At 40.1% G+C, this 15046-nt stretch overlaps 1 protein-coding gene and 1 long non-coding RNA gene across 18 annotated transcripts in view; one reads left to right on the top strand and one right to left on the bottom strand.

Annotated features, from left to right (window-relative positions):
- Positions 1-15046, bottom strand: part of tns1b (tensin 1b) — a 197548-nt gene that overhangs the window by 43316 nt on the left and 139186 nt on the right. For all 15 annotated transcript variants that reach the window (XM_012921274.5, XM_012921275.5, XM_076875269.1 and 12 more), the window contains 5 exons: positions 11147-11196; positions 5619-5790; positions 3359-3409; positions 3147-3269; positions 1190-1254 (listed from right to left, as the gene is read on the bottom strand). In XM_012921274.5, coding sequence (XP_012776728.2) covers positions 1190-1254; positions 3147-3269; positions 3359-3409; positions 5619-5790; positions 11147-11196 — 461 coding nt within the window. The remainder of the gene's footprint in view (positions 1-1189; positions 1255-3146; positions 3270-3358; positions 3410-5618; positions 5791-11146; positions 11197-15046) is intronic.
- Positions 1-15046, top strand: part of LOC101469309 (uncharacterized) — a 130870-nt gene that overhangs the window by 96373 nt on the left and 19451 nt on the right. For 2 of the 3 annotated variants that reach the window (XR_013093642.1, XR_013093641.1), the window contains exons 4-5: positions 7435-7477; positions 8516-8643. This is a non-coding gene — a long non-coding RNA (uncharacterized LOC101469309). Of the gene's footprint in view, positions 1-7434; positions 7478-8515; positions 9177-15046 lie in introns of those variants that run through there. The other variant, XR_013093640.1, reaches the window with a different exon arrangement.

Raw genomic sequence — 15046 nt, 5'->3', positions numbered from 1 at the left:
GTTTTTTTTCCTTTATTTAACTGGGAATTCCTTTGATACAAAAAGCTCTCAGGGAAAAAAAAGGCAGCTGTAAGGTTGCAAAAATTAGAAAGTTGAAAATAACAAAAACAGACATGAGTAAAAAAAAAAAGAAGATCAAAATAAGCAGTGAATGCAACACAAAGTTCAGCTTAGAAAGTTACTAGTTTTCTATGAATAAACTTTTTTTTTAAATTCCTACAAGTCATGATTTGAATAAATTAGAAAAAAAGAAAATATGCCACATAAATGACCCCTGTAGAGTATTAGCTTGATAACTAGAGGAGAGAAAAGCAGAAGTAACCACAGTAGGTCTATTCATGATTTGTTAGAGATCAGAACAATGTGCAGCTGTTGGAAATGTGGATATCTTAGAATAAGTAAGACAACAAATAAAAGAATGTCATTAAAACATTTTTCTTGTTTTTTCCTTCAGTGTACTATGCTATACGTCCCACAAGAAACTAATGACAGCTGTTCTACTTAACCTCAATGCAAAGAGTCAATCAAAAGCTTTGACCATAAATCAACTTTTCCCTGCACATCTGGCACATCACAATTTCACAGTTGTTTTCTGTTTGAAGCTCCTTTACCTTAGCCTGCAGGATAATGGAATAACAAAGGAACCTGACAGCTGTGCAGGAAAGTACGACGTTTTTGGGATTTTTTTTTTATGACCAATCGTGTCATTTTAAAAACAACGTTGATTTGTGCTCATCTGGTTGTTTCTTTACGAGGAGGTCATTCTGTTAGTGGTCCTATCTAAGAAACAAAGCCAACACAGAAAACGAAAAGCAGCTCACTTATAATCTGAGTCGCATGATGCGGTGTCTCTTAGAACTTAGCTCACTTTTATAATTATGACATCAGGAACTGTTCTTTTGATTTACCAGAATTAAACTGGTGGTCTTCAGTCTCATGTTCTAACCCCCCTCCTTCTGCCTCATCACATCTTTAACTGTACTTCAGATGTGGGCTTCAAACCTGTGAACAATGCAGGCTTATTGAGTTTTTCCTCTTAAGCCTGTCCTCATGTAACCCCCCCTCCCCCTTGTTTTCCAAAAATGCCAGATTTCATCTTCACGCCTTCTCTTTCTGACTTTCGCTCCACTTTTTAAGTGGCCGGGACATGTGACTTTAGCTCCAGCTGCAGCTGGGATCAGAGACCTACCTGGCAGATATGTTGCTGTAATGCATGTAAGCCGCCACCACCACTCCTGTTCTGCCTCGATTGCCCTGAAAAGACATCAGACAAGTAAGCTAATTTTATCTTCATCTCATGATGGTCAAGCATGCAGAAAACAATATTGTTATGGATTTCTTCTCTAGGTATTTCAGGCACTAACTGTGTAATGTCCAAATATGTTTAATGGTTATTTTAGTCATGTAGAATATAACAAAAGACATAAAATTAATTCAAAGTTCAAAAGAAGCAAAGAGGTACAGATATCATTCCCAGGTTAATGATAGCCATCAAATTTACACAATAAGGACCAAATGACCCTTATTTTTACAGGAACTGCAACATTATTTAGTATCACGTTAGATAGGGTTGTTCTCTTTTTAAAAGTAATTTTATTTTTGTTAAATTTCAAGAAGGGCATGTCCTTATTTACAGTTCAGTTCCACCACAGGGTGCTCCACTTACACTGAGGTCCAGAAGTACTTGAAGAAAGAAAATCTGTTGTAGTTTTGGAAATTTGGGTGTGACTGTGTGTTAAAATGTCTGAAATTCCTAAATACTTGTGCAATACTTTTGTTAGACACCTTGAATTAAAGCTGAAGGTGTGCACATACAAAGTATGATATATGCACTGTTGCAATCAGACAGTTATGTTTGAAATAGGCTAATTGAAAAGTTGATACAGAATGTTAAAAGTTGCTTTATGCAGGTATACGTAACTTCAGAACACATCAACTTTATGCATATTAAATGTCAAAATTTTCCGATAGAAAGTTCTTATTTGGAATCAGGCTCCAAATGACACTGTATGTAAAATAATCTATCATATTATGTTATACAAAGTCATTAAACTATGGCCTTCTTTTAAAAAAAAAAAAAAAAAAAAAAAAAAATGCTGTCAGGAATGCAGAGATTCAAAAACGGCAAAAAAAAAATTTCTGTCATGGTAGATTCCTTGGATAAGTCTCCAGGCCCCAGCTGAGAACATTGGGACTCTCCAGAGCCACAGAAAACATTATACAACTATTTTCAGTTGTATAATGTTTCAGTTGAGCCCTCCGCGTGACCAGTAAACGGACCGTTTTGTGTAAAACTGGTGAAGTGGCCCACGTCTGGTTGTAAAAAACGTCTGCATATTTGAGCGTGTATATGTGTCCAGGCATGTGATACTATGTCAACAGAGACGGCGTTCATTTTAGCCCATCTATCCGCCTTTAAAATAAAGCTCGTGGTGGCGAATGAGTGAGTTCCACATTATAAATATCGCGGCAGCTTTAACAGCGTGGAGCCCAGTGGAAATGATTTGTGGAAACCAGCAGGGTCAGCTTCCTTAGTGACCAAACTGTCGTTACTCGACTGGCAGGAAAAAAACCAAAAAAACAACAGCGGTTGCTACAGCAGCCGACTTGTTAGTAGCCTCCCTGTGGGAATGTTTTAGGATCCCATGGTTAATTCCTATGTTGCAAAACACAATCAGGAACAGAGCGGGGTTAACGTGAAAATGATTAGGTATTACATTCGGGACGGCAGCCTAGTAGCTGTATTGGATATACTCTTTATGGTGTGTGTCAGCACACTGAGGCTTCCCACAAGCGCATAATGTGATCCAAGTAAGTTTAGGCAACAACAGGAAAATATCGGTCACTTTAGTTTTTATGGTATTGTTAAGGGTAAAAGGGGTAAATAAACCTAAGTAGCCATGATGACTGGCATGCCTTACAGCCTTAATTTGTGTTTTCCTAACCATCATCCAGCCCCAACAAGCAAACAAAGAGACGCACTCAGTGTCAGTGTTTCACTCAGATGGAACATCATTAGAAGCACACATGCACAAACAGCTGCAGCCTCTGAGGTAAGCAGCGGTCGTGAAAAGAGCCTGAGAGCACCCTCTACTGCCTGCAGTCATTGGCTGTTTTTACAGCATCTTCTCGTTTTTCACTCTTACCTTATTGTGTATAACCACAACATTGTGGCTGTCCGCACTCAGCCACGTGTCCATGGCCTTACAGATGCTGCAGATTTTGTCCAAGGCTGGAGCGTGGTGGTCGGGCCAGCCAAAGTCCAGAACCTGAGAGAGGAGGAGAAAGGTTGCTGTTCATACCGGTGGTCATACAGTAACAAAGACAAAGAGAGGAGATGTTAAGCAGGCAGTTGTACCTTTGGATTGAGTTGGCTGATGTCATAGCGCTTCTCACTGAGGTTGAAGAGCTAAAGAAAAGTACAAATAAATATTACACAAGATATTAAATGAGAGAGGCAGGGCACTCTGGGAATCCTGAATACGAAAATATTAGAGAATTCGTACAGCCAAGCCAGTAAGCAACTGAACCAAACATGGGGGTTCATGATATGAGATGTACTCATTATCACCTCGGTCTTTGGTTATCATAGTAAAGGTAAGGGTACATATGTTTTTATTTGCCTATAATCTGAGTTAGAATCATATTTGTTCAGTGTGTTTGTGGGATGAGCCAGAGGGAATGATACACCACACATTACAGCTACAGGGCCATGGAAACCCGTGCCATGAAGCTCCTGGTGCACAGCTTCTGTGCTGATGTTCATCCTAGAGGAGGTTTGGAGCTCTGTAGTTATTGGCAGCTTTTAGGCATTATGCACCTTGTGTGTGAGTTGCTGATTCCTAAACGCTTCCACTTGGCAATAATAAAGTTTAAAACAGATTAAGGAATATTTAGCAGTAAGAAAAAACTCCATAAGCTGACTTGTTGCAATGGTGGCACCTTATTAATTCAATTCAAAAGACCACTGAAATCAATGCTATGGCTCTCTTCCCATTTTATTTTCGGGCTTCTATCAAAATATTGTCAAGAGGCGGGACCAAGATGGCAACCAAATGTCAAGGCTTGCTTCATGAAGAATTTTGCAGGCTTTTGAGGCATGCTACATGCACATAGTCAAGTAACAAGGATTAAAGTGTATAGGGATTTGGGATTTAAAACTTCAGACAAAAGCTGTCTCATCATTTGCAGTAGAAATGACAACTCTCATTGACCGGTTTTATTAGCTATGATAGATTACTAACAAAGTAGAGAGAGAAATTGATAGAAAACTCCATTTCTGGCTGACTTTAAAACATTTCAAGCTAAATAAGAAAGCATCAAAGCATCTTTATAGTCTAAATCATATTAACAATACTACCATGGAGGAAATATGGGATTAAACTAATTGTTGTCAAACAGGACAGAGCTAGCTACTTCTATATGTTACAGTGCAACATAATGTTAGCTTTGTGCTTTAATGTTTTTGATTCCAAAGTCATGCTTCACTAAACTTCAGAGAAAAGACGACTATATTTAGCGGGGTCATCGTGGTTCAGTGAATAAAAATCATGTGCTTTTAACATCACCCAAACTCGAACGAAGCCATTTTTAGTATCTGGTGATGGTGTTAAATTAGCCAACACATCATGAATGAGTCAGTCCTGAACAGAGTTTCTTGTAACTCAACCTGTAACTCAATAATGTAGTTAGCCGTCAATGAACTAACTGTTGCCGTTGCTGGGAAACTTCTCTATTAACTGGCTGGTTGTGCTAGTTTTGGTGACTAAAAGTGTATCCATTTCCTCCCTTTCACCCATGTGTGTTTGGATTTGCAAATGCAGTAAGAAAGACTTACTTTAAAGATATGATTGACTCTTAATAGATAACAGCAGTGTCAAGTTGGAGTTGTTTAAGTTTAGCAAAAGATTAAATGCACACATTGACTGAGGTTGTGTCCCCGCCGCCCAGCATGGGTTATATCCTACACTGCTAACAGATACAGGAAGTCACAGTTTTGGGGTGTTTTCTATGTCTAATAGCTTTGCTTTATATTGGTAATTAGAACTTTGTAAAAAGGATTTACCAGTAACTGAAGAAATAACATGTTTTTCATTGGGGGGGGGGGGGGGGGGGGGGTTGTGTATGATACTATCTTTATGTTATTCTGCCACCAATATAATCAATCCAGGACTTTTTCGGCCACCTAAAATATCTTTATACTGTTATGTTATTTATTTATTGTAATTTTTGCTCCCCTCTTGGCCAGATCCTGCTTGAAAAATACATCTTTTTTTAACCTCAATGAGACTTTTTCCCCAAGAACTGCCTCTAACTTCTGACAGGAATGTTCTTTCTGGCTCAAAATAACTTTTATGAGAGATATAATTAAGATCTGTTTGGCAGATAATAGGACAACAAATCATTTACAACAGTTTAAATGCAGGCAACCACTTTTCGGCCCAACAAAAAGCAACAGGAGCGATGCTTTGAACAACGAAGAGTGAGGCAGGTATCACATGCAATATAAAGTATGCAGATGTTATATAACCACTCTGTTAGGTGAATATGTGGTTACACCTTAGCTAAATGAGCTGATAATGACTTTTTATAACTATTCGGTTTTTCTGAAACCCTACCAGGTAGTTGTTCCCGTGTTTTGATCGCAGCATGGAGGCCACCTCCCTCAGGTTGGCAGCGTAGCTCTGCTCCTCCACATTGCTGGGGAAGGAGACAGAGATGATCCGCTCTGTGATGTAGATGAGGTCCAGCTCGTAGCTCTCCTCCAGGGCCTGCAGCAGACTCGCACTCCTGCAGAAAAAAGAAGTAATTCTGAGTATCAGCTGATAGAAAAACCAATGCAGGTCACCGGACTGCAAAAGATAGCTTTAATACCCCGAAGTAATGCAGCACATGTGATTTATACACTGCAGCTGAATGGCTTTAACCGAAGACTGCCAAAAGGATGAAAGCTGGTCAATTTTAATTAGGTAGCAGTTTTTGTTTAATTTATACAGATACTGGATACACGTCTGTCCAGTTCATGTTATATGGGCAGAGAGGGCTGCTTTACTAAAGATGGTAGCAGTCCCAGTTTGTTTTAGGCAATAACATTATTATGGACACAGTCATTTCTTACAGAGAAATGTCACAAGACACGTCTTCTTCTGACGTAATTTCAAGTTTGTACTTTAACTTCACATCTTCAGAGTCACATATTTGGAGCCCAAGGCAACAAAAAAATGATGTGGCTTCATACGTCATCTGTAAACTGAATGTCCGCAGTGTTGCAAACAGAACACAACATTCTTTCTTCAAGTCAACATGGAACAAATATCCTAATATGGAGAAGGCAATACACCACATAAATACCAAATCCACAATGACATCACTAAATCTCAGCGGGGTTCATGCTCTCCCTGCTGCATTAAACACAAGTCATGTTCTTAGACTGTCTGCAAAGAAAAGCGAGCGAGGAGAAGGTGACGCATCCGATGAACACACCAGGGGGCTGCGGGATATGTGGACCACGCAAACTGATGATCAGTGATGAGCAAAAGTGTTTTGGTTGTTGTTCTGCTGAGTCTTTTTTCCCCCTCATTTGGTCAGATTAGATCTAAAAGGGAGAGATTAAGGAAGCCCAGATGAAAGGGATGTCAGAATTCCCTGATTGATCCGTAATTTACTCTCAGGCTCTTGAGAAAATGAGAGCAGGTGTTGCTCTTTGACTTTTCCAGATGTCTAAACAATACAGAGATTTGGTTAAAAAGCAAAGGAGCAAAAAAGCTATTTTTTCAGTAATCTGAGGAGATTAGCAGAAAAGGATGTGCTTTTACAGCTAAATATTGGAGAAAAGTCCATTTAAGACCAACATGCAGCACTAGATGAGTCGTGCTTACATGAAAGAAAGATCCTTAAAACGTGGCATCAACTTCTTTTATGCTTCTATGCTTAAAAAACGTTATCTGCATGGCTGGAGTGGCTCTCAACCAAATTAAATGTCATTTGTTATTAATTAGTGGATGGTTTACTCACTTTTGAATCACATTTAGTCTTTTTTTAATCCCTCTTTTCAATGTTTGCTAAAAGATGAATTTTACTTTACAAATCCTTTTTAAAGGTCAGGACTGATCAGATTTACCTCAGACACAGCATCCTTGTAATTATTTTTGTGTACAGCACTTTGTTTCTGCTGCGTCTGTTTTTAAAATGTTTACTAAATAATTTTGGGATAGTATGATACTGTATGGTACCAATGGACGTCTGGTGCTTGGGCTTGTCCCCAAATGTGCTGCCCACAGTGTGTTTATAGTCTTTAGAATGTAAAATATATTTCATTGTTACTTTTACATTTCTCACTGATATTGCTCTGAAGACGTACTTGAAAGATTTTCTTGTCTTTATTGATTTGTGACATTTTTCTGTCAAACTCACTTTTACATATCACTCTTGTAGCCCTGTTTACGTGCCAAAGAGCTGTTGCAACGAGCATTGTGAGGTAAGTGCAAGCACACTTTTTAATGTTTAGTTTAGGGGTGTGTGTGTGTGTGTGTGTGTGTGTGTGTGTGTGTGTGTGTCCCCCACCATTTGCACATAATTACTGAAATCTCTCTTGGAAATTAAAAAAAAAAAAGCTCCACCTAATTAGAAACACAGGAACAATGTACAATGTACTGTACCAGATATTCATCTGCAGTCCCTAGAGGAGTTCATGAATGACATGCAGATAAAAATTCAAATTCAAATTTTATTTGTCACACACACACACAACCATACACAGTATGACATGGGGGTGAAATGCTTGTAGCTGTACAATGCCCGACCATTAAATGACAGAAGAAGAAAAGTTTTAGTTAAAATTTAAAAGTTAGTTAAAAGTTAGCAATCAGATGTCATGAATCTAAAACTGACACATAAAAAGAATGTATACAAGAAAACACCTTAACAGAAAAAAAAAACTGAAGAAGAAGAAGGGTGGATGGGAGAAAAACACAGTTGTCTGGTGATTTTGCACTCAAGTACTTGCAGTGACCAACAATATGCCACACCCCTTAACTCTAGGGGACCCCTTTCATTTGTGATGTGATTGCACAGGTGGGAGGCAATCTGTCTGCAAACAATCACAGACTGACTGTATTCACTCTCAGACAAATTTGCAAAGGTTTGCAATTAACTGCCATCTAATTATTAAACAGATCGCCAACACATTGCAATCAGAGTTGATCTGAAATTTGTTAATTGATATATTCTGTTGTATTGCCAAATATTTGCCAAAAAGATTGTTGATCAGGTTTTGTGGGTTTTTATTAGAAGAATCATCACGTGCAAGATTTATGCAATATTGCTGTGAATATACGCAAGTTACATTTTTTTCTAATTTCCTTGCAGATGTCTGGATTTGGTTTAGTTATATGGGCTGAAGTCATTTTGCAGGCTGAGATGTAGAGCCGTACAGGCGTCCTCTGCGACTCACCGTCTCACTAGCAATAAACAGACCTCAACTGATCAAACCTCTTTCCGACTTTTGCCTTTGCAGAAAAATATCAACCATAAAGAGGCTATAAAGAAGTGAAGTGGGTGAAGTGAAGGTGGGGAGTGAGTTGAAGAGGTTGCAGGAGAGGTGCCTGGAGCCAGACTGCAGCATATTTCCCACATTTGTCAGCTGTGAGTAGCCCCTGAGGAAATTGCTCATATGTCTGGGAGAGGGGATCGCTCCAGCTTTACTGTTCAAATACTGTAACCTGCTCTTTTCTGTACATCTGGAGCCACTCAAAACATGCTTACTGGAAATTATTCATCACTTCAGATAAAAGAAATTGATATGTCGCACATGTCTCTACTGTGCTGAGACAGAAGTCTTATCAAGTTTTTGAAAATATTTCTTTAAACCTGCATCTCCTCTTTCCCACCATTTCCTTTTCACTCTCTTGCATCTCCTTGTGTATGCCTCTCACCTCTGAGTGCAGTCAAAGCCAATATACTGTAGACCTGTGGTTTGGTCCCATTCCAGATTCACCAGCATGTGTTGACCGGCTGAGTGCCAACCTGCTTCTCATCAGCTGAAGAGATTAAGTGATTGCTCCTTTTCTGCATACCGCATTTGACAAATGACGCATTATCTCTGCATGCTCAATTTCAGTGCTGCACTGATCTCGTTTGTCAATTCAGACAAACACTGAACCTTTTTTTTCCTAAATCCAGAAACCTTAGACATTTAACTGTTAAAAAAAATCCCCCAAGATATCTGCAATAAAAGTCAACAACCGGGATTTCCATGATTTCTTCCATTCAAAATACGGAGCACCCTACTTCAGCTTATAATCATACTTGTCATACTTCCTGATGGGTATAAACATATTACCACATATTTTCTCATGACCCAAAAGGTCAATTGGCTCGTCCAAGTTAAACTCGCTACTTAGACTGATTTGACCTTTTCTATTATTAATATTTTGAGTTTCTTAAGCAAACGACTTAACACAATGCGCTATTCATTTTTTCTCTGCATTAGTTACAGATGCTTTTCACCTCTATATGTTAAATATTATATAAACGTGATGCAGAAGGAATAGTTCACAATGACAAATTGTAATATAAGACCGCCAAGCTCCCAGGGATTTAAGCCCATTTTAGCTTGTTTTGGTTTTCCAGCAACAGGCAACTGTTTTCAGGAGAGACTTATTGTATATTCCCTTTCCAGCACCAAACAGTAAACAGATAAAAGTAATAAATATCTTTTTTACCAGTTAAATATTTCAGTGCTTCCCTAGAAGGTGATGAAGACAAAAATACACCTGAAAATGGTTACATTTGTATACCTATACCGATAAACCATCGTAAATCCCAAAAAGTTGATTCTGTTCATCTGGACGTAGCGTCGTCAGTCCCTGAAGAATTCACTTGGATGAGTGACGAATCATTTCTCCCACTCAAAACGCTACGTCCAGATGAACAGAATCAACTTACCGGATTTATCCTTACCGGGGTGATTCAGCATGGATCAAGACAAACTATCTTAAAGTTAGGTAGTTTGAACATTTGCTTCGAATGAGAGCAAAAGAAAACAAACTCAGTGCTTCTTTTTTGCAAGTAGCATGTCTAAAAGTCTTCAGTTGAAAGATCTGTGCACCACATTTCAGAATCAGAGAACTTATGTAATAATATCTGCAATGTTGCATGACCACAGCTGTCAAATTAACCTGTCACTGTAGATGTGTTATGATATGTTATGTTTACCACAAGTGAGAATTGTGGTTTTCTTTAGCTTTGATAAAAAAATAAAATAATACTAAACATGTTGTCTACACTACCTAGTTATTTAAACTAAGTAGGTAGGTAGTATTACCCAAACACTTTTATTTGTAGGCTTAGAGGACGGCGTAGCAACACAAACCTCCACGCAAATAAAAATTGTGATCATAGGAATGTACCAAACCTGTCTGAACCCAGAGTTTGACTGGATTAGTTAATTTAGCGGGAGGATTACATCAGACAACTGTCAATGATTCTGATGTTAGGCACTTAAAAATGTTTTCCTTTATATGGATGGAAATCAGGTGTAATCCTCTCAGTAAATGAACTCACACGTTCTCTGTATGGGCTGTTAAACATGCTGATGTTCCAGATGTTGAACTGTTTTTATTACCTCATATCATCTAGGTGAATTGCTGCGAGGGAGCCAAACTGTCATTCAAGCTTCGCACAGCACACAGTTGTGTTGTGCCATCAAGTCTGACACATTAATTACACAACTGACAACATGTGTGACTCCCTGAGGACCGAGGCTGACACCAGATATCTTTATGTCCAACAACACACCGAGCGGTCCAGTTCAACAGCGGGGCATGTTGCTTTTACAGTGTCCCCTGGTAAAAATCGGCCAATATCACATTACATCTAAACTTTTCATTTTCAGATTCCTCACATTATCAAGCAGGATGCAGAGAACGCACAGAGCTAAGCCTGATATTTATTTCACCCCCCCCCCCCTTATTATAAATCTGCACTTTTGCTGGAAGCAGGAGAGATCGTTTTCTAAAATAATTAAACAAACGCAGCCTGATAATCCAAATGAAGCCTTTTATGGGAAACGTGGAGAGAAGGGAGGAAAAGTAGGAAAACTCAAAACTGATGAGGAGGACAGGAGACAAGAAAGAAGGGAAGCTACCTCGATGGCCTGCGCCGTGACTCCATGCTCTTTGAGGATTTTGTTGAGCCCTGCAATCACAAAGAAAAACTTTATTAGTATTCTTTGCATGCACACAAAGATGTTTCTCAACAAGCTGTTAAAAACATTCATACACCAAATAAGGAAATCAGTTAAAGAGACGTTCGAATTATTAAAGGTAGAAAGGTAGAAGCCTGGGACTCCTAGTGTTAAAATGACGCTTCAGTCATCCATGTAACCAGCTCAGCCTTGCTGGTAAATTTGAATCTTCTGAAATTTGGAAAATAATGGCGCCTTTGATTTTACAGATTACAGCAGAGCATAAATGTAAATCATAATTATTGTAGCTGTAGCAGAATCACAGACTGGTTAGGGAGGTCCGTGGGATGCATCCCAGTGAGAATCAGAAGAATGCTGCACACACAACAACTTGTCAATCACTAACTAAAGCACTACCTACTTTACCCTCTTATTTTCCTCTAATAGAGACCATAATTTACAAAATAAGCATTATGTTGTACTGAGTAAGACTTGAAACTAGTGGTTGAGGTCATAAACTCATCAGTAAAGTGTTTACTGTAGTCAGCAATCAAAATGGTAAATGGCCTGTATTTATATAGTGCTTTACGAGTCCCTAAGGACCCCAAAGCACTTTACACATCCAGTCATCCACCCATTCACACACAGGTGATGGCAAGCTTCATTGTAGCCACAGCCACCCTGGGGCGCACTGACAGAGGCGAGGCTGCCGGACACCAGCGCCACCGGACCCTCTGACCACCACCAGTAGGCAACGGGTGAAGTGTCTTGCCCAAGTACACAACGACCGAGACTGTTCAAGCCAGGGCTCGAACCGGCAACCTTCCGATTACAAGGCGAAGTCCCAACTCTTGAGCCACGATCGCCCCGGCAAAAGAGTCGAGCATAATTTTCCTGTACACTTTTATATAACCAAATATCTTATATTTAGAGACAGCATGTGCCTCTCACACATATCAGTACTGAGATATATGTTGTGTGATATCTGGACTTTATTTCTTTATTATTTAAAAGAAAATTGATGCTCGATGTAATTTAGAGATGTGTTATGGCATCATTTGCACTCCCCTCAGCACTGTCCGCAGCACATGTAATAGGAGCAGCAACACAACTATTTGTGGAAACCGAGGAAAGAATGACTGCATCACTTCCCCTTTTACTATAATTTCAACATACCGCATGTAGATCTTTAAAGAAAACAATCCTGAAAATTCAGAATCAGCCAATCAGGCTTCAATCTGTGGAGTAGCTGAGGTAATGATACTAACAGAAAACTCCGACGACCTTCACCTCGACACGGCAGATCTTCTTACTGCTCAAATGAGACTGTAAACACGTGCTCGAGCCAGCTGTCTCCAGTCCTGTGATGTTATACTGTCTAACAGGCAGTTAGAGTTTGAAATAGTTTTCATCCCTTTAGAAAATAAACACTCTGAAAGACAAAGATCTGATCACTGCTGCAGAGTGTGTATTATACCTTAGGAAGGGAAGGAGGGGGAAGTCTCTTATATGAAGCTGTGTAGCGCCATGTGAGAACAGCTTCACATGGCACCTTCATAGAGCAAAGCAGAGGAAGTGTGGCTGAAAGTGACCGGCTGTGTTTGGCTCCACTAAGCCTGGCCCGCCTCGCCCCCCCCACTCAGACCAGCTTGAGGAGGGGGGTCAGAGGGCACGTGGACTTATTCACTCTCCTGTGATGTTTGGGTCACATGTACACAGGAAGGGGCTGTTATCCGTCATCATCCATTATATCAGATTGGCTGGCTAACCATCAGTGTCAAGAGCACCACTGACCTTCCTGTATGAGCATTAGTCTGCTCTGCTCTCCTAACAGCCGACTGTCGCTGAGTGAAGAACTGACACTCTGTTAGAAATGTGAAACCTTTTCTCATGTTTCATATAATAGTCTAAAAGGTTTCTAAACAGGAGACTCAGGTTGAGATTGTGCTTGTCTGTTTATGATTTTTTTTAGAAAATCTTTATGCAAAAGTATCCTGGGCCATGATGGTACAGGAAACAGATGGAAACTCCAGACAGAGGACCTTCTTTCTACTCTGTTCGATTAAGTTTTATTTATACAGCGCCAAATCACAACAACAGTCACCTCAAGGTGCTTTACATTGTAAGGTAAGACCCCACAATAATACAAAGAAATCCCAGCAATCAAACGACTGCCTATGAGCAAGCACTTTGCTGACAGTGGGAAGGAAAAACTCCCTTTTAACAGGAAGAAACCTCCAGCAGGATCAGGCTCAGGGTTGGCGGCCATCTATAAGGCGACAGCTAACCACTGAGCCACCAAAACAGATATGTCAATAGTCAGGGCTAAGCATGACCTTTTGCTCCATTTTCCCATTACTACACCTTCTGCTGATGCACAAATACTACACACCAGTAGAATTAAAAACAACAAGTTCATAAAAATACACATTTAAGAAAAATAAAAAGTAGGACTAAATAAGATCGAGGGTAGAAAAACTGAACACAACAGAAAGCTTCACTTTCAGAGATCCTGGTTCCCCTAATAGCAGCTTCCACGTCCCCGTACCAGAGCATTTAACCGGGAAATTGCATTTTTATCACCGTGGAAGGCTTTCACTAGATCAACTGGTGATAAATGACATTAAAGCATCTGTGGGGAGGTTACTTAACTCTGGTCCAACGTTAAAACCTCCTAAATTCTTGGGAAATCAAACCTTACAGTTACAGTTATTATCTGGCATTTCAACATCCCACAGCATCAAATACCAACGTTCTGCCAGAAGTGGCTTGCATCCTTTGAGCTTGAATATACCAGCTGCAGCAATATTATACACAAAGGGAAAAAGTCCCCTTTGAAAGCAAAGATACGCCTCTGCAGCGTCCTTAAAAAATTATGCTTACCCAGTTTGTTTTAACATGACAACCTTTATGAGCATCCAGATGTGATGGGTTGGGAGTGAGCACTGTCTCTATGTTGCTACAACCTGGTGTGTTACATCACCAACACCTTTGACAAAACAGTGTTATTCGACACCCCAAGAGAGAGTTTAACCATTATTTGGTGAATCTGGAGATTCTAACAAGTATCTGTATTAATTGTGACATTGGGGGGCTGTGAATGCGTACGCATACATAGGCACAAACACAAACATATCAGACGATGGGGTATTTTCCCAGAACGGCCCGTTTGTTTTGATAAATGCTTTGCTTCCCTCCCCTCGATTCTGCAGCCCAAATGTTCACATGAGTCAGCTGCCCAACTGAGGTGACACAAAGCAAATCCACCCCCCACTCTGTCTGCACTTTGGACTAAGTGCTTCAACATGTTGCAAGGGGCTCCAAAGCACAGCGAGTCACCAGAGGAGGACAGAGATGAATGAGCGAGAAACGACCCAAAAGAGAGGGTTCAAAGACAAACGCAGAGCGTGAAGAGGGCTGAGTGTTTGTGCCGAGCGGTGCTGAGGGAGTTACCGCGCATCAGGGTCAGGAAAAGCCCAAGCGTTTCTTGAGGTAAAGGGACGCCAACACGGGACACGGAGCCACCAGCATGCAAGCGAAAAAGTCTTAATTAGAGACTGCCAGAGAGCTGTCGTTTATATTGTGCTGCAAAGACGGCGGTTAATTCATAGTTTTTGCTTCAAATTAGTCTGAATTGTTGTGCAGAGGATTTTATGAGCCACGAGATTTAAGTTAAACTGCAACCATCTGGGAGAGTAAAGGCGCTGCATTGAAGCCAGGGTCAGCAATAAGACAATAACTTTCACTGTGGTCACATTGATGTTTCTGCCTCTGAAAAACTCAAAGACATCATGATGTGTGACGAGTTCATGAATGGAGGGTCTGCAGGAGCACATTGGAGTAGCTTAACAGAATGAAAGA

This window comes from Maylandia zebra, linkage group LG16, assembly GCF_041146795.1.
Source record: "Maylandia zebra isolate NMK-2024a linkage group LG16, Mzebra_GT3a, whole genome shotgun sequence".
Classification (NCBI taxonomy): domain Eukaryota; kingdom Metazoa; phylum Chordata; class Actinopteri; order Cichliformes; family Cichlidae; genus Maylandia; species Maylandia zebra.
Note: the sequence above shows the minus strand (reverse complement) of the source record. Positions and strands in the feature narration are given on the sequence as shown.